Source organism: Mauremys mutica, chromosome 8 (assembly GCF_020497125.1).
Source record: "Mauremys mutica isolate MM-2020 ecotype Southern chromosome 8, ASM2049712v1, whole genome shotgun sequence".
Lineage (NCBI taxonomy): Eukaryota > Metazoa > Chordata > Testudines > Geoemydidae > Mauremys > Mauremys mutica.
The window spans coordinates 22,444,185-22,469,569 of NC_059079.1; the positions used below are offsets into that span (position 1 = coordinate 22,444,185).

The 25,385-nt window shown below is 39.7% G+C and overlaps 1 protein-coding gene across 11 annotated transcripts in view; it reads right to left on the reverse strand.

Annotated features, from left to right (window-relative positions):
• The window catches only part of LRRIQ3 (leucine rich repeats and IQ motif containing 3), a 205,226-nt gene that overhangs the window by 73,083 nt on the left and 106,758 nt on the right, over positions 1-25,385 (reverse strand). For 4 of the 11 annotated variants that reach the window (XM_045026608.1, XM_045026607.1, XM_045026605.1 and 1 more), the window contains 2 exons: positions 12,979-13,057; positions 12,315-12,591 (listed from right to left, as the gene is read on the reverse strand). The exons of 1 other annotated variant lie outside the window; for it this stretch is intronic. In XM_045026608.1, coding sequence (XP_044882543.1) covers positions 12,466-12,591; positions 12,979-13,057 — 205 coding nt within the window. In that variant the 3' untranslated portion in view covers positions 12,315-12,465. Of the gene's footprint in view, positions 1-12,314; positions 12,592-12,978; positions 13,058-25,385 lie in introns of those variants that run through there. 6 more of the 11 variants (XM_045026603.1, XM_045026604.1, XM_045026616.1 and 3 more) reach the window with 4 other exon arrangements.

Genomic DNA, 25,385 nt, shown 5'->3' on the forward strand with positions numbered 1-25,385 from the left:
TTAGTGGCACGGCTGTGCCACTGTAAGCTGTGCGGTGTAGACAAAGCCTAAGATACAGGCTAGTGCGGGTAAGAAGATGCAAACTACATCCCAGCCTGGGCTCTGGCTGGAAGTGCAAAGAATCCCTTCTTCACTCATCTGTAGAGGGACTCACAAAGGTCTCTCCTGTTCTAGTGACACCCCACAAGGGTAGGTCTGGACTGATGGGCACTGATAGCCCAAGCAATATGTTTTGAGAAGCCCATAAAAAGCCACCCATAGCTCCTCTTCACTGACCAGGATCACGGAGGGATTTATTATAGAGATTGACTGGTAAAATGAGGGGCGTTATGGTTTGTGATAGACCCAGGCCAGTTGGGTACAGCAGAATAGCAGAAGGCAGATATACTGGCCACTGGATTAACAGTTTTCTGTTCCCTGACTGATCAGAGCAGGGGCTGCTCCAGGCTAATGAGAACACCTGACTCTAATTAACCTGCAAAGAGTCAGGTGAGGCCATTAAGCTAATGTGACCACCTGACTCTAATTAAGGCCCCGCTGATACTATAAAAGGGCTCACTCCAGTCAGGCAGAGGAGAGCCAGAGAAGAGGAAGTGCAGCGGAAGGACTGGTTAATGAAGACACCCTCAAGCCATCGGTAAGGGAGCCCCAAGGTAAGGGTGAAGAAGGGAGAAGCAGGAGAGCTATGGGGAGGTGGCCGAGGGAAATGTAGCGACTCTGGTAGTGAATGGTTGGCTGCCAACAGCTGCTACCATTAGGGTCCCTGGGCCGGAACCTGGAGTAGAGGGTGAGCCCGGGTTCCCCCCAATCCACCACTACAGGAACATCTCCTGGGAGGGGAAGTCAGGCCCCTGTCAGGACAGGAGGCTAAACTGTTCTGAAATAAGCCCCCAAGGACAACAGAGACTGTGGGAGTTCTCTAACCAGCCTCCTTGCAGGCCTATGATGAAAAGGGCTCAGTAGACTGTAACCCTGGCCCTAGAGAGAGAAGGGCTATGTGGATGGTCACAGTGAGCCACTGAGGCTAGCATAAACCCCCTAGAAGCTCAGAACCCACGGGGGCAAGGTCAGAGCTCTGCCACAGGTTGTATTTTGTGGCTTGCTCAAAGGAGATAGTTTAAAGAATACCAGTCTCCATGTGTTTCCCTTTGTTCTAACATTTTGGTATTTACATTTCAGTAAGAGTTTTTATATTTTACATGTGCAGATGGACCTGACACACGTTACTGAATTCCCTTTCCAGAGAAGCTGTTCTGTGGCTGTTTGAAGTGCAGCACACAAGAGTATTCTGTCCTCCAATTTCAGCAGTGCCAAGTTTCCAATCAAGAGCCATCAGGAAACTTGTAGTCATGAATATTACAAGCAGAGATTTACTGTCTACTCCAAAGGAAAAAGAATCCCACTAGTTAAGCCGCACTGTTGTTAACAGCAGTAGGAGCCTCAGTGGGAATGGCTCCCCAGCTCTGGGCTCCATTCTGAGCACCTTGCTGATTAACCCTGCACTAGAACTCCTACCAGCAAGATGAAAAGAAGGAGCAGGGAGAAGAATGAGCCAAACATGCACAGCAGGAACAAGGTAGGCTATGAGGTCATTAGTGCATAGTACACATTCAGCACTATCTCTAATTGTGTGGCACTTAGAGAACTATACAGGAAGAGAATCAGCTGCAAATGTAAATTTTGTAAGCTCTGCCCAGGCTTAGCTCTGGGTCTAGTTTGTCTCCTGCTAGTTGTGGTCCCAAATATTATGTTATACTACCACAGAACAGGAAGAGGGTCTTCCTGGTTTCCTGTGGCCATCCTGCTGAAATGAATGGGATGTCCACTATCTATCTATTTCCACTACCTTTGATGACTGGAAAAGTTAATTAGAACTTCTGAAACAATGAGAAATCCAATTTTTCAACTATGAATCATTCTGTGTCTGGACTGGTCCCCTGAGGGTCATTTTCATCATAAATTAATCTTTCTAATGTCAGACTTAAATTATCAGAAGTGACTCACATGACCACTGTGTTACGAGCAGTAGCAGCAGCCCTGCTGTGGAAAGGTGTGATGGTGTTCTGATGATATTGAGTCTGACATTGTAAAAAATTAGTTTAAAATTAAAATAACTCTGATGACAGTAAACAAAATGGAGGCTCACTCATGTCCAGAACATGACTGTCATTAGCTGTAATCTTTGTTGCCTACTTCTAGGTAATGAAGGGGGGAGGAGCATAATGAATATTGTCAATATCTGTTTGGAGGTGGGAGGAAATGGAATGTATAGTTGATCGGCTGCTATATATTTGTAACCCTGCTCTCTACTGGAGATGCATTGACCATGTTGTCTTCTGACTAGTCACTCTACCACAAAGGAGAGAAACTTTAATACTATTATAGATATTATAGATAAAGGAGGGTTTATCTTAGCTCAAATGATAAAGGAATGTATATTAGGAGCAGAACAGCTTGAGCTGTGTTCACCAGTGAAGTTTTAAGAGGTCATGGTGTGCAATGGAGCTAGGTGAATAATTTATAACAAATAATGTACACTATGCATTTTGCCTTGTTCTTTGTGCACATATGATTGTCTCAAATGTATTCTTACTATGAAACTATTCACTGAATGAATTCGGTGAATGATTGGATGAGTGTGGCCCTTACAGTCAGGTTTCTAGTGAGCATATTCTTAAATTCTAATTTCATTTTCCATGAACATTCAGCATCCTTTAATTAACATTTCCTTTTTGGCAAACATTCTTGCCAGTAAATTCATTTCCTAGTATTTGTACAAAGTGAACACAAAAGCAGCATTGTCAAAGCAAAATAATTTAAACATTTATATTAATATTTGTGGAAATTGCTTTTACACTATTCTCCCAGCTCTAGTGTGGAGTACAAAGTAGCTTATAACTATTTGCTCATGGAATCTTTATCCAGGTAAGGTAACTCATAAACACACTTGAAATTGTTTCTTGGTTCCAAATTTGATTTAACTGGATCAAGTAATCAATCCCTTGAATAATCGGATAGTAACTTTCACTAAATAATATGAAATGAATAAACCATGAAAATGTATTCAGTGAAGTTTCTGAAGTATTTCACTTGTGACTAGCAGTTGGAGCTCATTCATTCACTTTTCTTCTCTTGTATTTTCTGTGCGGCATGCCCTTTTCACTTGGATAGCTCCGTTTATAAATATGACCATTATAAAATCAGGTAATTCACATGGTTAAAGAGGACTTTGGTGAATTGAGAGAATTTAATCAATTCTCTTGTGTTGTGCATGTGTTTAAGGAATTCCTATATGCAATAAATTATATATCATATGTTTTGGAAACAGGATCCATAGAGAATTACATAGTTTAGGTAGAACCATAGAGAGAAAGTAATATTTGCATATTAATCACTCATAGATAACTATTTATGTGAGCCACATGAAGCAGTGGTAATTTCTTCATGATAGCAAATACTCAACTAACAAAACAAGAATGAGATCCAGACTTTCATATCTAAGCACTGATAGACTGGTTGACATTGGCTAAGGAACAGACTGGCCTGTAACTAAATATTTCAACAGTGCAGACCATAAACTTTGAAGGCAAATTTAGCAAAGCTCTGACCTCTAAATTTTGTTATCAAAAGACTTATGGATGCACAGTTTAACTTCCTGATTCATAAATCTTCCGTGTAATTAATATCTACACTTTGACACCCTTCATAGATTAAAAGTCAATAAATAAATTATCACACTGATAAAATTACTCTGCCTAATGTCCAAAATAGCACATACAGTAGGAAAACCAAACACAGTTTATGCTGCTATAATTGCCACTTTCACTGACATTTTGAAAAACAATTTCAATTCTTGAAGTTAAATGAGTCATGGAATACAAAGGATACTGGATGATCATATAGAAGTAAAATAGGATATTAACCCCACTCGGGAGAATTAACTTTCATAATTTACTTGTGCCTAGAGCTCATGAATACATAACCTGAGCAAATATTATGCAGACTCAGAGAGGGAAACAGATTTAAATCATTCACAAAGAAACTGGAGTTGCTCTAATAAAGCTATTTTTAGTATATATTAATTTTAGTTGTGCTATGATGCATGTAATGCATGTAGTTATGTAACTAGTATAATCTCTTTTTCTCTGCACCTCTAAATGTCAAGGAGACTGCTGTGTGAAGAAGGCAGCTGCCATTTGGGTTCAGATGAGATGCAACACATTATAGAAGAGACTCACTCTATTCTCTCTTGGATGCTTTATGTTTGTTCTTTCTTGTGCTGCTATTTTCCCACAGTCATTAAGATTAATGTACATGGTTGCCCATTGTGTATGTAAAGCATAACAGTGTATACACACAGTTGTAGGTGTTGAAATGTTTCATTCCACTCTGAAGATAATACAAGCTTAGGGTGCTCAGCACCTCACAGAATTAGGCCCTAAATAAGTGAACATTAATAGCTTTGGTAGCCTAATCCTGCAGACATGAAAGCTAATGCCAACATGACTATTGGCTCCGATGAGTGCTTGATTGGGCCTTTTCTGCATGAACACATACACAGTTAGAAAGACACTAGGTGTAGTTAATGTGTGATCACTTTACTGTTGTGAAATTATTATGATCCACTTTGCCAGTGATTTCACAGTCCCATGTCTGTGGTTCACCATACAGCTTAATCTCCCATGTACTATGTTTGTAGACAGATCTAATGGCTGGTATTCACAAGCAAATTTCAACACTTTGGGACATCATTTCTAGACAAACTCCAGGGAGCAAGCTTACCCTCCTGCAATTAGATGCCGCTGGAACTTAATACAGGTTATTCCATGTGCACTAGAAAAAACTCCTTTTCTATAAAGACAAGTTATGTCAGTGTAGAACTGGCACCATTGAGACTGATGATTCAGGATAAAAAAAATAATCAGTACACAGCACAGTAACTGCTGGACAAGTTTAGTTTACATGACAGGTGACCTGAACTGTAATTGACCTTGATAGCATCTAGGTCATTGTTTCACAAGGATGAACTCTTCTTGAATGGCATTTTTAATAGGGCATGTTCACTCTGTTTTGACAGCATCTTTTGTGTGAGGATCTCAACATGCTTTAGAAACAATAAGTCTCACAAAACCCCTATTAGAAAACAGATAATGGATATTGTATTGGCCTCATTTTTAGATGTCCTGAGCACTCAGTTCTGCCAGGGGTGTTTGTATGCAAGCAAACAGACAAAGAATAAGTCATTCTTTTGAAGTAATTCCCCTTTAAATCTGCCAGAGTTACTGCCTGTAATGGTTATCTGTACATAACTGCCAGTTGGATATGCTAACACTGCTTGAGCAACTCACATTGATGATTACTAATTTGAGATTCAACTGTGGCATTGACCAATCAATAGCAATAGCCTAGGGTAAGGACCCATGCCCAGCTCTTCCTAGTACCTCTGGGGAAGTTGGGATTGGTAGCAGAATAAGACTGAAGCAGTCCTTGTGGTCAGGAAAGAACAAGGGCTACGTTTGCATGCATTTATTACACTGGCAAAAGCTCTTGGGTCCTCCCACCACCACCACCCTTGAGAAGTCATGAAGAGATAGGCTCAATTTAGTCATGCATGTAACTTATTAAATTTTACCTGTCTTGCACTATCACTGAGCCCTGCTGCTCTACGGCAGAAGATTCATTCAGTATCATGTGAAAGCAGTTCAGAAAGGTAGCTGTTCAAATGCCTTTCAGGCCTCTCCACTACATTGAGGGGGCAAAAGACATATCTGGCTTCAAGACTAAGCTTGATAAGTTTATGGAGGGGATGGTATAAGGGGATAGCCTAATTTAGGAAATTAATTGGTCTTTGACTATTAGCAGTAAAAATGCCCGATGGGATGTTAGATGGGGTGGGATCTGAGTTACTTCAGAGAATTATTTCCTGGGTGCTGGCTGGTGAGTCTTGCCCACATGCTCAGATTTTAGCTGATCACCATATCTGGGGTCAGGAAGGAATTTTCCTCCAGGGCAGATTGGCAGAAGCCCTGGCGGTTTTTCACCTTCCTCTGCAGCGTGGGGCACGGGTCACTTACTGGAAGATTCTCTGCACCTTGAAGTCTTTAAACCATGATCTGAGGACTTCAACGGCTCAGACACAGGTTTGATACAGGAGTGGGTGGGTGAGATTCTGTGGCCTGCATTGTGCAGGAGGTCAGACTAGCTGATCATAATGGTCCCTTCTGACCTTAAAGTCTATGATTCTATGATTGTTACCACATCAAATTCAAGGCACTTGTTCTCTCTCTCAGAAACCTTCAGCGCTCTGCACTTCCCTACTTATCTGCCCATACTGTCCCCCACCACTCCCTCCACTCCGCCAGTTGAACCATTCTCAAACACTCATTTGTTTGCTTCACCCGGATAGGTCTTTGCATTTTTTTCACTTGTTGCATTGTCTTTCAAATTAAATGGTAAACTCTTCCGCGAAGTGTGTTTTCCTATGTGTTAGCAGAGCACCTAATGAAACAGGGCCCTGATTTTAACTGGGGACATTGGGTATTAAAGTAAAGTAATAAAATAAACAAACTACAACAATGTTACTTAAAAGCTCATATCAAGCACTAGGGATGGACAAACTGATTCAGGTAAATCAACAACCCACTCAAATCCCCTTCCCTAGAAGAAAACAAAACACAAGAAAACAAACAGAACCTTTGCTGAACTTCATGGAAGTTTGTTTGCCTCCTGCCTATAGCCTTTCTACACCTTTGCACAACTTGGCTTCAGATGGAACTAGAGCCAGAAAAGCCCAAATAAACAGGTAATATTCTTATGTAATACTTTTAGCCATAGATTTCTAAGCACTTCACAAAGAAGGTCAATATTACTATCATCATCATCCCCATTTTATATTTGGGGAAACTGAGGCACAGAGCAGCACAATGATTTGCCCAGCATCCCATAGTAAACCAGTGGTAGTATTGAGATGAGAACACAGGTCTCCTGAGTCCCAGTCCTGTGCTCAGTCCTGTGCTCAGTCCACTAGGCCACACTGCCTCCCCACTAGAACACTTGAAACTGTATCTCAGCAACGCCCAATTTGAAATTAGCTGACGTTGACCAGTTTTAGGTTTACCTATTGCTAACCTGTGTTCAAGCGGTCTGGGACATTCAAGCTTTGCAGGGTATGTGCTAAGGATCCACTGACCCATCCCCTCATGACCTGCATTACTATCTCCCCACAAAAAATTGGCACTTGCCTTTTCAAATGACTGGAATGCCATTGGCTAATCCCTGATTCCCCATGGGCATGGAGGAAGCTGCACAGTATGAAGTAGAAGAACAGTTAATGCATATTAGTATCAACAGTCTTAACTGAGGAAAGAAATGGGGAAGGGATTTAGTAAAGAGAAAAGGCCTTCAGGGAGAATACTGTTGCTTTCTGTGTTTTTGACAGCTGCAAAGACCTTCTGCCTATGGGACTGTTTTGATAATAAAGTTGTGGCTTTATATATCATTTTAACATAAAATATGTCTGCCCTTGGCAACGCCCATTTTTCACAACCATCCCATCAAATTCGGGCTCAGCCCCTCTGGTGCAGTGCAGCCACTTTGTGTTGAACGGATGGTATAATCAGGCTATAAAACTGTCTTAACCAGTCCGGAAAGGATTGCCTCAGTGTTTGAGGGACTTTTGATGGTGTACAGCCAACACAGGGGCATTTATGCCATTCACCTCCCTGTTAACAGTGGAAAGCCAGGTGTAATTGAAGGAAAACAGGTGCAGCTTGGATGGTCATGTGCTACATCAATCTTCAGCCCTTTCTGACCACTGCCTGAATCTTTTGTCCTTTCTGACCACTGCAGTCCGTCAGAAGTTAGAACAGCCCAGCTGACTGCTTTAACATGGCACAGGGCAGCACTTGGACCAGGGGACTGCAAGAGTGAACATTAAACCACCTAGCACACAGCTCCCTGATTTGAAGTCAAGGCACTTTCATCACAATAGGGTCCATTTTAGTTTTAAGGATGACAAAAAGAGTGTCATGTATGTTTAGAAAAACACTTTTATTAAAATCATGTCCTCGTGCCAGAAATATTAAGCTTATATACCTCTGAAAAAGTAACAGCTTTATATATAATGGATAATTAGCTCAACGTATGAAAAACAAAACAATTTAGCAAAAACAACACTCCTTCGCTGCTTCGGCACAGTTCAAATGACTGCAGACAATTTAACCGAGCCACACATTTTTTGTAAATGACTAAATATTAAATTTTGAGTCAGAAACTCTTACCTTTCCCCAAACAGAAACACATAAAATGAAACCCAAGTTACCATTCAGTAACCACCATCATTCTATAATTAGAAAACAAACTATGCAGCAAAATAAATGAGGTTGGTAATTTGTTATAGTTTTATTGCTTTGTAAGTATGCAGAATAGTGTAAATTGGGCACTGTATTAAAAATGACAGAAAAACATTATATCCTAAGCTAAGGGATCCATTTTTACTAAGTTGTTTGTGCTATTCAGCTTATAATACAAAGGATTGAATAAGAGCAAAATACTACTGCAGAAATACTTAGATATAATCTGTACTGCTAGGTAATGCATAGAAATATAGATAAAATTTAGAAATAAAATACACAGTTGCAGTGCAGTATAACTAGCATGTTTCTGATTTTAAACACTTTTATGAAGACAGCGCCAAATCAGATTGGATCACAGTGTCATGAGCAAACAACAGAGGGAACATATTAATTTGTAATTGTAGAATGGTTGAAAGTATTTTAGAGGAAAGAATTACTGGACTCCATTACTCCTCTTACAAGGAGCTCTTCTGTGTCATGCTAAAGCAGATTTTATGCACTCATGCAAAAAAACAAATTGTTTCTCTGAATGCATCATGACATCTCGGACTAAGGGGTGAAAGGAGTACACAAGTAAACAGATTTTGTTAGAGAGACAGAATGGAGGGGCAATATTTAGAGTTAGGGAATGGATATCCAAGTTGATGCAAAATAACACAGAGCACGTAGAAGAAAAATAAATGAATCAACAAGAGCATGAGATATTTTAGGAGGATACTGGAGCTTGAAGAGAGAGACAGAAAGCATAACAATTAAATGAGTCTGGAAAGAAATAACAGGGGAGTTGTTTGTCTGTAACAGAAGAGTTTGGTGGCTCCAGACATTTCTTGTTTATTAAGGTTTGGTCTTCCTAAAGGGATTTACTTCAGAGAGGGAACTCACATTATGTGGCAGCATTACCCTTATTCTTTCTGAATTCTGCAGAGTACAAACCATTATTTATGAATTATTGAGATTTTCATTTTCCATGCACATTCTGGATAATGGCAAGTCAGAATGTTAAGAGCCACAGATTATTAAATTTTCCTTGGCTTTATTAACATAATATATATCAAGCGTATACACATCTAAAATGTGCTGAAACAAACGGCTTGCCTCAACATTGTGAAAGTAAAGAACACATTACAAAATGATCCTTCTTCCCCCTGCCCCCAGTAGTTTCAAATATAATGCCACTTAGCCTAAGTATTTTAATCTGTGTCCCTTCACTTTTTGCAGCACATGAAAGCCTTATTGTGGGGACTGTAATCATTTCAAAATAAGCTGGCTTCTTGGTCTGCTTAACAGTTAGTCTTCAGATGCCTAACTACAGCTACATAATAGATGTTACTGACTTGGAAGAAACATGGCATATATTGTGTCTGCCATTGGAAACATCTCTGACAGCATAGCACAGAGCATCAAAACCACCCCAAATTTCCCAATTAATTACAATGGGAAATTATGAATACATCTCCTCTAATGCCAGGATATAACAGAAACTCAGTAACTACCTGTGTTTCATATCACTGAGCAAATACTTCACAAATGTATTCTGAGGATAATTTTTAAATAAAATGTTGTTATATATTTTTATTTGTATTCTGCTATGGCCCACAATGCGCTAAGGCAGCACTGAACAAGCATAATTGAATATGTAGTTGCAAATATGGCTAAATCTAAATTCACTTTTGAAATCAAACAGTAACTTACAAATAATTTTTTGCATTATTTGTTCAGCTGTTGGCTACAATATGTTAATAACAATTATTTGAAATATATGCCCTTGTATCAGAGGCCTGAGACCCCCAACTAAAGTAGTGGCCAAGCTTTGCTGATATAAACCAAAAACAGGCTGTGAGCCAAAGTCAAGCGCTGTCTGTGTGCATGCTCACAGACCCTGGCAAGAACAGGACTGGTATTGCAACAACATACACACATTCCTGAGAAGTGCTAGGCACCGGATACTAGTGTAAACATGTTCCAGAAGGGTACCAGAGCACCCCATACCAAGTATGGTACAAGCCCCCGACAAGATAACAAGAACACACGGACCCCTCCTAAAGATAAGGTCAGGATGACAGTGTGATGGATAGAGATGTTTTGATCGCACCAACATGTACAAGGTAAGGGGTGGTAGTTAGCCATGTCAGAGGGTGGCAACTAGCCATGTCAGAGGAGTAATATGTAATTTGTTTATATTGGTGTATAAAATGGAGTCTCAGAGGGCGGGTCTTTGGCCAGCCTAGGGGATAGTGGAAAGTCCCACCATTAACTGAGCTGCGTCCATTGTCATGGGCATACATGTATTGTGTGTACTTCTAACAGTATAGAGCACCAATACCGTGCTTCGACGACAATAAACCTGACCTAATTCCTTAACGGATCCTGTGGTTATTGGGCAGTTCGATTGAGGTCTGCTGTGCCACTTGCCTGCGCAGAGCTGGGACAGCACACATAGAGAACACACACCTGCAGCCGAATATCTAACAACATATACTACCCTGTGTGATAAACTTCGGATCATAAATAACAATATCAAGATACAGGAATAATTGTATAAATATCTAGTGGTTATATCCAGTTGCTTGTAAAAAAATCAGTCAGTCAATGGGTATGTTTTTATTATCAAATATAGTATGGTAATGAAAGACAACCTCTGAAGCCTTTTGCTTAGTTAGTTTAAATGACATCAGCAAATATATTTCTATATAAACCTGCTTCATGAAAGAAGTTAATGAAACTACATAATCAAAGCATTAAAAGTTAGGAAATACACAATTAAACTCATATAGTCCTAATTCTGCTGAGCACTTAAGCTCCTGTATAACACTGTTATAACACATGTTAAGTCCTTCCTTATTCAGTAAGAGAAAGATTCAGTGAGGTATTTAAGCATATGCATAACTTAAAGTACATGGTGTCAAGTATCAGAGGGGTAGCCGTGTTAGTCTGGATCTGTAAAAGCAGCAAAGAATCCTGTGGCACCTTATAGACTAACAGACTTTTTGCAGCATGAGCTTTCGTGGGTGAATACCCACTTCGTCGGATGCAAGTAGTGGAAATTTCCAGGGGCAGGTATATATATGCAAGCAAGAAGCAAGCTAGAGAAGTACATGGGCACTCCTGTTGAAGTACATGGGACTATTCACATGCTTAAAATTATGAATGTGCTTAAAAATTTTGCTGAATTAGGGTCCTTCTCGATAAATCTAAAGATGATCTAACCGAAGCTCAGTCAATGGGACTCGAGCATGCATTTATGTGTTTTTTCTGAGTAGGGACATACCTAAGCACCTGCTTAAAGCTAAGCAGGTGCTTAAGTGCTTTGCTGAATTGAGGGCCATGCAAAGAGAACTGACTATACAACTTCATATTTTTACCCTGAAAGGTAAATGCATTTTACAAGATATATACTAGTGTCACTAAGTAATATATTCATTCTTTCTACTATATTCTTCATCCGTTATCTATCTCTACATAAACAGCAGAGAAAGCTGTATTTCTATTTGTTAGATTCTTAACTTTTTGTGAGTATAGCATAATTATAAGTGAATTGATAAGTAATAAAAACAATAACTGTTGTATAAAGTTTATGACTCTGATGCCTAGTAGCACAATTCAATTTGATATGTGTTTCTCCGAATAATCATAAGGTTTCCCTTGCGAATATTGAAGTAACTGATCGATAACATTGGGGCAACAGTTCTGATAGCCAATGAAATTCATTATTAAATATGTCATTAACAACAATTTAAAAATTAATGTAAAGGATTGGTAGTAAGCAATATGATAGCATTTGGATGTGATCACTTTTGCAATATAATGACTGGCCTGGTGTTGGGATGATTGAATAACTTTGAACTGAATAAGAAAGAACTGCAATAAGACAGGGGTGTAAAGTTATGGTTTTATTTTTATGATATGGTACCCTAACATGATGTGACTAGGACGGGAATATGTGACTATATTCTCAGATAAAGAATCTAGGACAACAACAGAGATTAATCAGAATCAGAAATGATTTATGAAAATAGGGTAATTCAGAAACAGAAAGCTCTCTATAACTCTCCGGGGTGCAATCCAGACCAGTGAGGGACTGTGTCACACCTGCTCTGCAATCTGGGGTGCCTCACAATGCTTTGCTGCTGTAGCTCCCAACCTGGGCTCCTCTAAAATGGCCGAACAGCAGGAAGATCACACCCTGAGTGTCTGTTTGTATCCACAGCCCTGGTCCAGAAATTCTGACCCCAGCAGCCTGTTAGAAACACACCAGTCACACTCTGGTTTCCAGCAGCCTTGGTTACTACTTGCCAGGTGACCCGGACACACTCCCAGTCCCAAATTCCCCCCCCAAAAAATGTGTGTTCTGCACGGTCCAGGCCACTCCAGATTTATTAGGTCCATTGCACCTCTAAGGGGATCAGTATACTACAGTTTGCTACCATAAATGGAGATACTCACATAGTTCAGTTTAAAGACAACAGTGGATTCAAGAATAAAACAAGTCTGTTTAACTACAAAGAGAGAGGTTTTAAGTGAGTATAAGTATAAGGATTAAAGTCAGAAATGGTTACAGGAGAAATAAAGATAAAACATTTTATAAAATTAACTAACTAGACTTGGTTCAAGGTGAAATTCTTACCACGGGTTTCCAGCAGCATTGCTGACCAAGTTTCAGGTCAGGATCTTCTGCCAAAGTCCAAGGGCTTTTCTTTAGTCTTCTTAGGAGGAAAAAAAGAGAGATGGATATGGAGATATAACTTGGGGTGTTTTTGTCCCTCACTTGTATAGTTCAGTCACCCTTTGAAATGCATTTTCCATCTATCTAGGGTTACTCCTAGATAAAGGTAATTCCCTCTGTGGGGACGGAGACAGGGAAAGAGGTTCCATGTTGTTGTTTGATTCTGCCCACCTTCCTTACCAAAAAAATGGACACTTGATAGGTGATTGCCCATCAGCTTTGATGACACTGGGCTAGAAGTGTCAGCTTGTCCTTTGTCTTTGAGAAACAGGTTTGCCCACTCCCCAGATTTGTCTGCTAAACACACTTCAGTCATGATTTCAGCTATTACTGGCCAGCAAGATATTAGTTTTCAAATGATAACTATGATAACATAAGGCATATTATTTTGAACAAAATATTATTACAATAGTGTGTAGGATCTGAATAAAAACAATATTGTATGAGAGGCAGTTGCTGCCATTAAAAGATAGTCCTTTACCCACAGTGAGTTCTCTCTAAGATATGGTTATTGTTTTCTATTTTAAGTATAGGGAAATATTGTGGAATCTAAGGCCCCATACCCCTAAAATCTCAGCTGCTCTGCATTGCATTATATTTTTGAGAGGAACTCAATTTTATTCAAGAGAATTCATCCTTCTGGGCAAGAAATCTCCTACAGGAAAGCTGGAATGTGAAGGCTTCAGGACAATATAGCTAGTTGAATTATTCAATGAAAATCATTTATCCAAAGCATTTTGGATTTTTTATAGTCTACATTTCTCATGAATTTTCTCCCAATGGCTCCAGTGGGGGCCACCGCAGGAGCAGTCATGTCACAGCCCTGTCAGGTGTTCTGCGAATCCTGCTAAATACCTAGCACTACAATATAACAAAAAAATACGTCTATGCCTGCAGACAGTTGTCAGCATAACCAACCGACTACCTGATGCCCGACTCAGTCCTCAGTGTCATTCAAAAGGGTCCTCATCATTGGCACTCACAATAACATCAGCAAATGTCGAAGACTTTCAGGTGCTAAACAAGACCTTAGAGCCAAAATATGTGCTGACTACAACTTCCAGGTGTTGTGCCTCCAGAAGACATACAGAGGGATTAACAACAACTGCCCCCAGATGTTAGGATGAACTTGACAATTGAAAGCCACACAAGCAATACAGCAGCACCATTTTTGTCAAACCTGATCTTATCATCAATACAACATCCATGACCGATAATAATGACATTGAAGTCCTGACTGTAGACACTGGTGGCATTTCCATCACATCTGCCTACAAACCGCCATGTTCACTAGCCCACATAACCTGAAACATGACAAAATGTGATCAGTGACTTTAATAGTCACAGAGTTAAACAGGTCTAATGAATAATATGAAAATGGTGAACAAGTTGAATGGTGAGCAGATGAACACCATTTGAGCTTAATTCACAACCCAAACTCCCCAGTTCTTTCAACAGCAGCCAATGGAAATGGGGCTACAACCCTGATCTGGCATTTGTCAGCAACCATGTAGCTGGTTCAGGTAAAAAAATTAGTCTGGGTCCTGTTCCACATTGACACCACTGGCCCAAAGCCATCCAGATCAATGCAGCCATAATGCCAAATGCAGTACCACTCCATGCTGCTTTAATTTTAAGAAGTCAGAATGGAAGGGCTTCACCAAAGATCTTGCTACTGTAGTAAGAAAGATCAAACCAATACCACAAAACACATAATTTTAGAGCACAGTACACAATGACTGAATAAACTTTCAGAATTAATATCCTCAAGAATGGCAAAGCCACTGGTCTACACAACATTCATACTGAACAAATCAAACACTTCAGACCAGCCACAAAGAATAAAGTCAAGTTGTTTAGCAGATTTTCAGCCACATACGGAGTACCCAAGATCTGGCAATGAGTCTTGGTTGTGGCATTCCTGAAGCTGGGGAAGGATGCAATGGAGTTTAAGAACTAAAGTCCTATATCACTACTACAACTGTAAACAAGCCTCTTATCTTAAACTGCCTATCACCATTTGCTGAAAAAGCACCTAATCCCAGAGCAATCTGGATTCCACCCAGGGAAGTCATGCACTGCTCAAGTCCTGAACATCACTCAGTACATCAAAGACGACTTTGAACTAGGTATGGTAACAGGTGCCATGTTTGTCGACCTATCAGCGGCATAAGACAAGCTCTTCCATATGCGCTCACCAAAGGTGCTTCACAAAAATATATACCATGATGAAAGTTCATCATCTCGTATGACTGATACAATCTCTACTAGAAAACTGATGTAGGTACATCAAACTATGCGGGAAGTGGACCCAATGGCAACAACATAAAAACAGCCCACCATAAAGAAACGTACTCTCACCCATGCTCTTTAACAGCTACATGAATAAGTGGCTAATCCATCTCAGCACATGAAATTTTATCTATGCTGATGAACTATGCATCTCTGCCAAACCCAAAGATTTCACCCAGATCAAAGTTATATTAACATTGGAGATGTCTGGGCTCTCCGTCTATTACACCAAGAATCAATTGCATGCCAACCCAGCCAAAATGCAAGCAAGTAGCCTCCATCTTCAGAATTGTGAGGCCAATAGACAACTCAACATCATCTGGTAGTGGGTATCACTTGCCCACAGCTGGAATCCTGTCTATCTTGGAGTGATGCTAGACTGTATCTCCCCTTCAAAGCATACATAGAGAAGATAAAAGGTAAAGTTAGCACCCAGAACAAGATACTTAGGAAGAGCCTGCAAATTCAAAATGAGGCACTGACCCAGCAACACTAAGAACCACCACACTCACATTTTGCTATTCAATGGCTGGATACACCTGTCCAGTGTTGGAAAGATCAGCTCACTCAAAGCTGGAGCCTGCACTAAGAGACAGTTGTTGCTACATCATAGGATGTCTAAAACCAACAAACATTAACAGCCTTCATGTGCTTGCAGGAATTGCTCCACTGCTTCTTAAGAGAGCGGTCACAGGCAAAATGGAATGATGGCAACAGATCAAGGATACCAGACATCTGCTATATGGCCACATCATGGCAGTTAGCAGCCTGAAATTGCAGAAAAGCTTCCTAGCTGCAATGGAACTGCTTAAAAAAAATCACCAATGGCCGTACAACTGAAAATGTGGTGCACACAGCTCAAAATACTTGACAAGGATGTCGAAATGCTCACTGACATTGCCAAATGGCTTCCCATAGGTGCAGAGAAGGATTGGTGGACCTGGAGATGTTTAAGTTACCTCCAAACAAGAGTTGGCAAGTCAAAAGTCAATATGTGGATGTGGGGTTATTCAAATGACCCAGACATATAACTGCAGTGAAACACAAACCATGGAACATATATTGGTCTGCCAGCTCCTGGAGGAACCATGCATCCATGGAAGATCTTGCTAAGGCTACAGACTGGGCCATATCATGTATCCAATACTGTTATTCATGTGTTAATACGAAATCTGATTATTTCTGTTTCTCTTTATCTCAAAACAGTAATGAGTCAGAATCAGACACAGTAATGACAAATAGGCAATTGTTGATGAAAAATTAGTGATGGCCCTGAAGAATAAGGACAGCAGAATGATACGGTTCACTTTGATCCAATTATAATCTTACTGAGCTACATATTAGAGTCCTATTCAAGTAAAACCCCCATTTCTATCATAGTTAAATGATCTCAGTTTTTATGCCACAGTCATGACTGGGAACCTTCCACCTTTTAAAAGATACATATATGATCCCAGTTTCTCTGTTTGTAACCCAGTGAAAGGGGATTTTTGAGTGTCTGTTTTTAAGCAGGAAATCTAGCTTCAAGAAGTGTATATCATATTTTGCCCTGAAGGAGGTAGCTTCAATGGGAATTTTGTTAAGTAAGGACTGAAGAATCAGGCCCACTGTAATGAACAGAGGTAATAAGAATACATCCCATATATTGAGAGGAAAAGATGCATCCTTTAACTTAACTGGACAATCAAAAAAGGATATAGCCAGAGATGAAACTTTGTGCATGTGTGTAAGCAGGAAAAACAGGGAGAGATCAAATCTGAGAATTTATCTAAGCCTTTGTTTTACATAGGCACTAGGTTTTGGTCTGCCATGCAATATGATATACTAGTCACAGGTTGGCCATTGCGGTTATGATCAGCCTTGATTAACCAAACCTCAAATAATTAAAACTCCCTAGTATCTAAAACAGAGTTATGTCCTTCAATGCCTATTAATTTTACTGAATAGTCTCTCGATCATCTGAAACCTCGTTTAACCAAACTTATATAGTGTCCCCCAGGACATTCAGATAATCAAAGTTGTACTGTACATGAAATACAGTATGTGACTGATGTTAAATTGACTACCAAGTAATTAGATGCTAATGTCACCGTTGCGTCAGGATGAAATGTCACTTCATAATACTTCTGTGTAATTTCTGAGTGACTACAATGTCACCTTGAAGCTTGTTTGAGGCATTATGATTGTGATAATGATGAAATGATTGTAATGTTACCTTATAAGTGGGTGCGTGCTATTTAGGTATAGACAGTCACTTAGATTGCTAATATTTTAGAAACATGGAGTAGAGTAACGTGCCATCTTAGCTAGAACTATTTAAAATTTTGCAACCAAAGCAAAACTAGCAACAAAATGTGAACCTGAATTTAGCCTCTTTCATTTTGAGTGTGAAAATAACTTTTCATATATATATATATATATATATATATATATATATATATATATATATATATATATATATATATATATATATATATTCCTGACTGTAAGAAGCTATGTATTGACACATTCTTTGTATTTGGAAAATAACCAGGTGTGAACCACTGCCATAAACCATTGCAATACATGTGCATATATTGTGTAGCTAGTTTAAATGAATGCCAGATTGTGAAACCCTTACTCACATTGAATAATACTTTATCCCACAACTAGTGCCATCCAATGTAAGTTAGGTTTCAGAATCTGACCCCAAATCTCTCTCCCCCCATAATTAATAAGTTGTTTCTTTCTCTATTTTACAATTAGTGTAGAACAAAATCCATAAGCAACAATTCTGTTATTTTGTTGTGTTCATTTCCCCAGGCAACTAACATTTTTATTCCAGTTTAATACAAAACTGGTTCCGCTGCCTCACTCCCCAATCTTTCATCTCAGTTATACTAATGTCACTCGTGCACATGGAGAGAATTTATCCCAATGATACTTGAACACACTTATCGAAGTGCAAACTTGACCCAAAGTGCAATTACAGCCAAAAAAAGTGACTCTACAAAAATGATATTGTGGATTTCCCCTATATAACTTCTCCGAGTAACTTCCACCTTCCTTATCATCGGAAATAAAAAAATTACAGTCAGAACTTATATGACAATTCTGATGTTGATGCACAAGGCAGGACTAGAATCTCAAAAAAATCTTGCTTTTGTTAATAAAACATGCAGCTGGGACTTGATGACACACATGAAGATATAGGGTGAAATTTGTTCCTGTGTAGAGAGACCTATGCACCACGTTAGTCCTTAAAATAGGGGTTACATGGGATTTAAATGCTGCATGGAATATATGCATGGTGAGTTAGAAAATATCAAGTTTACATACTCAGTTTAACTCTTTACCATTGATTTCATCCATTTAACTATAAATGCATTTTAATTTAGGATGGACTCTGCAACTCTTACATTGAAAAGTACCATACTGGGCAAAGACCCCACTGATTTCAATAAGGTTCCTTGTGTAGTATGGTACTTCTAAACTTGAGTAAGGTAACAAAGTCTGGCCCTGAGAAAGTTAAAGTATCCTCTGTTAGGAACACCCGGAGTCCATAGGATTCCTAATTCTCTCCTATTGCAGAAAAAACATTTATAGCAGATTATACCACTACGCTGGAAAAATAACATTCATGAAATGGACTGTGGTAACACTACTCATGCATTTGTAGTAAGTTGTTTTCTGAATATTTCAGCACCTCCCTATTCTCTTCTCTTTTTTTCTGAGGTTAATTATGTACTTTGGTCTCTTCCTATTCCCACCCTCCCTCTTCCAAGTGTTAAACCCAGCCTTCGTTCCTTTCTCTTTGACCTAGTTAGCACAGTAGGTGAACAATACAGTGTGTAATTAAATTTGACATGGCAATGACTTGCCTTTGGTAGGCATAGCTTAACCCACACACAGGTGAGGGGGCAAAAAAAGACATACCCTTGCTAAATTAGTTAAGCAATTTATTAACAATAAAGCAAAACAGATTTATTAAATAAACAAACATAAATAGAACATTATGTACCAATAAAATGCACTCCTTCTGCTACAGTTAATTAAAAATAGTAAGAGGGAAACACAAATACAGAAACTGTTCTTATTCTTATTGTAGCATCTTTCTGAAGGACATCATCTCCAAAGTCAGCTTATGTCTATTTTGTTTCCAGTTCTTACTCTCTTTAGAATTACCTCTCAGACAGAACTCTTGCTTCTTTCCACTCTTTATTTTTGCCTAGAAATACCTTCCATTTGGGATGCTCTTCCTGAAATTCCAGATGATAGACTGGATAATAAGCGCACGTAAACTGGTATATTTCAGTTGAGGTCAAGGGAGCTACATGGATTTACATCAACTGAGGATCTTGTCCTTTGTTGGAAGGTAAATGGCTGAAAGGCTCAGTAGTTTGTAAGAAGCAAAACAAAGTTTTATGTGGACGAACAACTCTCCTTTCCAATGAGAAAACAACACGAACCAACTATGTCCTGTAAAATTAAAGCTGATGAAGGGCTAAGGGTTTTGTTTCTTTGTTTAAGTGGTAAAGGGAACAGACACATGGCTAAACTCTGAAACAGAGAAGACTTCCAAATCACCACCTAAAGCGCCATCATCAAGCAATATTTATTTACTGCGATATATGAGAGAGCGTTAATGAGAGTTCAATGTCCATAACACACATATCCCTTCTGCCTTTTATGAGACCTCTGCAGTTGTAGCTGTGTGGGTCCCAGGATATTAGAGAGACGAGGTCGATGAGCTAGTATCTTTTACTGGACCAACTTCTGAGACAGACAAGCTTTCGAGTTTACACAGAGCTCTGAAGACCTGAAGAAGAGCTCTGTGTAAGCTCGAAAGCTTGTCTCTCTCACCAATAGAAGTTGCTCCAGTAAAAGATATTATCTCACCTACCTTGTCTTTTTATGAAACCTGACATGTTAAAACTGATCCCTTTTGTACTGCAAATCAGAATAGCTTTTAATCTCAGTTGGATCTTATCTGGCATCCAGATCTTTGACACAGACATCAAAGACAACACTCAAACTATAAAAGTAGAAAAGAGACATCAAAAATTAAATAGGAAGAGAACAGGTATAAAATGTGAATTTTATATTCATAACTATATCAGAATTCTCAATTGGCTTTATTATCACAGACATCATCAAAGCTACAGGCCCAATTCAGACCCAAAGTAAGCCATTTACTTCAGTTGAGCTACAATCCATCACATCAGCCCTGAATTTGGTGTGACAATATCAGAATCTGGTTTTTCATCATATCTTTAAAATGTATTTAGTTCCTGAGCACTTAGAAGTGCAGACAGTCTAGATGTTAATAAATAAATGTGTCTGTGGTTTGTGAGATCCAGGCACATATGTTTGAAGCTTAAATGTTTTCTACTGGGAGCTCTATAGAAAACCTATTATCGAGAATTAGATGATTTCATGCCTCATAAGTTTAATACTAACTGGCAGAAGTCAAAAGGAATTAACTTTTTTGCAACTGTGTCAGAAGTTGAACTCTAAACATTGTGCCAACACCAATTTCACAAAGTCAACTGAGTAGGGTATTAAGTACTTGGTACCTGTATTAAACTTCAAGCAATGATACTGTTTTGTATTACAACAGAGATTTATGTAGCAGGAACAGAGAAAGGGCCAAATCCGGTTTAAAACAGCCATACATGGCACATGTACCCCCAACACAGAAATTGGTTGACTGACCCTGGGGACTGTCGGCCCAGGTTCACAGAGGAAATAGGGGTGAGCTATAAACAATCCATAAGAGCTAGGCATGGGATTGACTGAGGTGTGCACGTGTCAGACAGGAACTCATGCAAATCAACTCCACACACGTTCCCACTAACCCTCTCTAGATCCTGCTCCTTAACTCTTGTTCACATTAGGGACTCTAATGTAACAGAACATGTACAACAACAATTGTACCTTATGCTGAGAAGAAGGACATGATGATTTGTAACCTCACCCACTCCTCGAATCACCTTGGAGAGGGGAGGCCTGAACTCATACTGGCTGACCAGAGCTGGTGGAACCAGGTAGGCCGTGGGGGCTAGCGTCACCACAGTGGAAATATTGTGGGGGCTGATTTAAGTTTCCGCCCATGTGTCCAGGTCTTAAGCAAGTTATTTCACACCCTCAGGCTGGGCGGGACTCCATGGCTGTTGGAGTGGAGGAGACAGCAGGACTTGGAGGGGCTGGGACAGCCACCATGGTGCCTGGGATCAGCCAGGGTGAAGGTAGAAACTATAGTGATCAAGCTGGGAACAGCTACTCCCAGCAAGAAAGATGCAAACTACCTGGACCATCCCCACTTCTCTGTCAGGAGCTGGCCACACCCCCAGTCCTCCCTGCTGAATCTCACTAGATCCCCTCACTCCTCTGGCAAAGCACCCATCCTACTCACCCTCTCTCTCTCTCATACCCCAACTGTCCCCCATTTCCCAGGCAGAGCACCCCGCCAACTCCCTTCCCTATCTGGCACCCTGACTCCCCTCACACCCTATGCAGAGCACCCCCTTCTGTCCCTGGCACCCCAACTTCCTCCCACTCCCCTGACTCTCCCTGCTCCCCACGCTTAGTACACTTAGGTCTCACTGTGCATCTCTGCCCCCTACCCCACTTTTCAAAGTGAGCTTCTGCTGCGTCTGTGAGTGACAGCTGTGTTTCACAGCTGTTGTCTGGGTGATTTCTGTGGGGCCTGTACAGGCACCTTAATGATCCCCTAGCTATAATTCAAATGGGAAGGACTCCTTCCTCCCCCTGCCATTGAAGGCAATGACAGTTTTTGACAGGATTAAGCCCTGGGATGTTGAGAGGGTACAGAGCATGCTCAGGTTCCCTAATGTCATCTCCTCTCCTACGCTCAAGTAAAGCAGAGCCTGTGCTCCACCCCGGGTGTAGAGAAGCGCTGGGCAGCCACATAGCTGCTTCTGAGGGGCATTACTCCCTTGGAGACGAGTAGTGGGCAGCTGTATAACATCTGCATGGCTGCTCAATCCTTGCTCTGGGATGGTGGACTTTGTGTGACACAGAAAAGGCTACTAGAAAGATAAATGGCCAGATTTTAAAACAAAACAAAACTCAGTACTCCCCAGATCCCAGCTAGGCACCCAAATAAATGAACAGATTTTCAGGAGAGTTCAGCTTCCATTTAAACACCAAAATAAAGGTTTTCAAAACTGCTCAGCACCCAACAACTCTCATTGCACATACAAAGACATGTGCAATCGTGCACCTAATTTGCACATGTAATTACAATGTGCAAGCAAAGTGGGTATTTCTATATTCAAGTGGCCAGCTGGATGAAAGACTGCCCATTCACACATTCGTTCTCAATGGAAGCTGCTGAGTGCTGAGCACTTTCAAAAATATTACATCAAAAACATATGAGCTTGTACATAAAGCCACCCAGCTTAAAAGTGATTGCCATGGCTACATGACAAGTTATTTTGCAGTATAGTATGTTCTGTAAAATATGTATGACCTCATTTATTTTTAGCACTTCAGTTTGGATAATAGCCTTTTAATAATATCCAGTCTTCTAATTGTTGGCATAATTATAATCTTATAAATTAACATGTTTTATAGGAAATATGCTGAACTCTTTCAGAAAATATTTATTTTTCCTGGTAATTGAAATGGTTGCTTTGCTCTTTGCACTGTGTGGGAACTATCTGTATAGAATGATATTTAAAAGTCTTGCTGGATTTTTATTTCCTTTATCCTAGCTGTGAAGAGTTCCTCATGCCTATTTTCTGTTTCTTAAAGATGTCATAAAAAGGGCAAATTCAAACATTCAGTGTTTTCATATGAAATGCCATTCATCACATGATTCTACCCTTCATGTTTTTAATATCATAAATCATTACTGGACTAAATCTTGGAAATAATCTTAAAAATACCTTGTAGGCATTAGAACTAAAAAACATTTAAGAAATATGGTCTCCAGACTGCCAAAGATATAACTTCTTGTCCTCAAAATAATTGATAATATTTCTTTATTGATTTTTTTCACTTTTTCTGAATTAATATTAGATTGCTAAATGAATTATAACTTTTTCTCATTTTTGAAAACCCCATTTCTTTTGAAGTTTTCATAGTCTAAAAATATTGACAGCTTTCAGTAAGGCAATATATCTCATATTTGGAAAGGAAATTTCATATTATTAATTTGATCTTCCAGTGCCCTATATTAAAGAAGGTTTAATTATACATCTAACTCCTACTCACCCATTTTGCCATAGTTTCATTACATTTTTATTAAACATATGGCTTAAGATACAAATACCTTTATATTTAATTTTTTTCACCTTTATTTTAAATCCTCACTGAAAGTACAATTAGGCAGTTGCAATGCAAGTTCCTTCATGTGCCTCTCCTATATCCTCAACCTTGACCTGGCTAGACCATAATCTGTAGATGTAACACATAGTTCAGACACCATGGTGTCCAATTCTGGTCTAACTTTCACCAGAGTAAATCAGGAATTTCTTTGTTACAGTCCAGGTAAGAGAAAAATCCAACTCGATATGATCTTGATACTGAAGAACCATTCATATTACATGACTTTGATTAAAGAGATTTTGTAATTGTTGGCATAATTATAATCTTATAAATTAATGTGTTTTATGTGAAATATGCAGAACTCTTTCAGAAAATATTTATTTTTCCCTGTAATTGAAATATGGAGTTTTATGGCAGCAGCATGATTTTCATGGGTGGTCATCAACGTATAAGAAGTGAATAAAACTCATGAAAATTGTCACTCCTGGGCCCAAATCCTGAAACACGTACACAATTGAGTAATGTTGCCCACACAAGAATTGGACTGGCCTCAATACATGTTTGCAAGACTGGGTCCTAAGTCACTAGTGACTTTGGGCCACACTCGTTTGCTCTATTTTTATTTTGTTTGGGCAATTGTGGTGGTGCAGGTGGGACCTGGAGTAAAAAACAGTTGATATCAAAGGCCTGGTCTACCCTGGGAGGCAGGGGGAGGGTCGATGTAAGATACGCATCTTCAGCTACGGGAATAGCATAGCTGAAGTTGATGTATCTTATTTTGACTTACCTCCCATCCTCACGGCACGGGATCCCCCGTCAACTCTGCTTCCGCCACTCGCCCTGGTGGAGTTCCGGAGTCGACGGGAGTACGTTCAGGGATCGATCTATCACGTCTAGACAAGACACGATATATCGATCCCCGATAGATTGATTGCAACCCGCCGATCCGGCAGGTAGTCTGGATGTACCCAAAATGCTTCATGGGCCTAGGAAACCACACACACACACACACACACACACACACAAAATCCTGTGTTCGGTCCTGTTGGCAGAGTTCTTAGCTCATTTTATTTTGGATCTCAAATAAAATGTCTCTTTCTAAAGAATATATTTTCCTTACACAAGAGCTAGCCACCAGATCAAAAGAAGGAATCTGCATAATCTATTCTAGTATTAGTAACTTTTAATTGTCCTGTATGACTAATAAAATGGCAAACAAAAGGCAGATGCTGCAGACAGTAACTCGGGGCCCGATCCTGTAAACATTGAGGCACATAAGTAATTTGATTCATGTGACTCGTCTCATTTCCTTCAGTGCATCTATTCATAAGAGCAAAATTACTCATATGCATATGTGTCAAGTTCCAGGGGGTAGCCGTGCTAGTCTGTATCCACAAAAACACCACAGAGTTTGGTGGCACCTTAAAGACTAATAGATTTATTTGGGCATAAGCTTACGTTGGTAAAAAACCTCACTTCTTCAGGTGAGGTTTTTTACCCATGAAAGCTTATGCGCAAATAAATCTGTTAATCTTTAAGGTGCCAGTGGATTCCTTCTTGTTCATATGCATATGTGTTTGCAAGACTAGGACTTCAGGGATGTTCAGGGTGGTTAGAAGGACGTTCTTAAAAAGGGAGAGAGTCACTTAAATGGTTCATTTTGAAGCACCAGCAAAAGGAAAATCACTATGTTAAAGTTCAATCCCCCTTATACAGCTCAGTTATGGATCAGAGTCACAAAG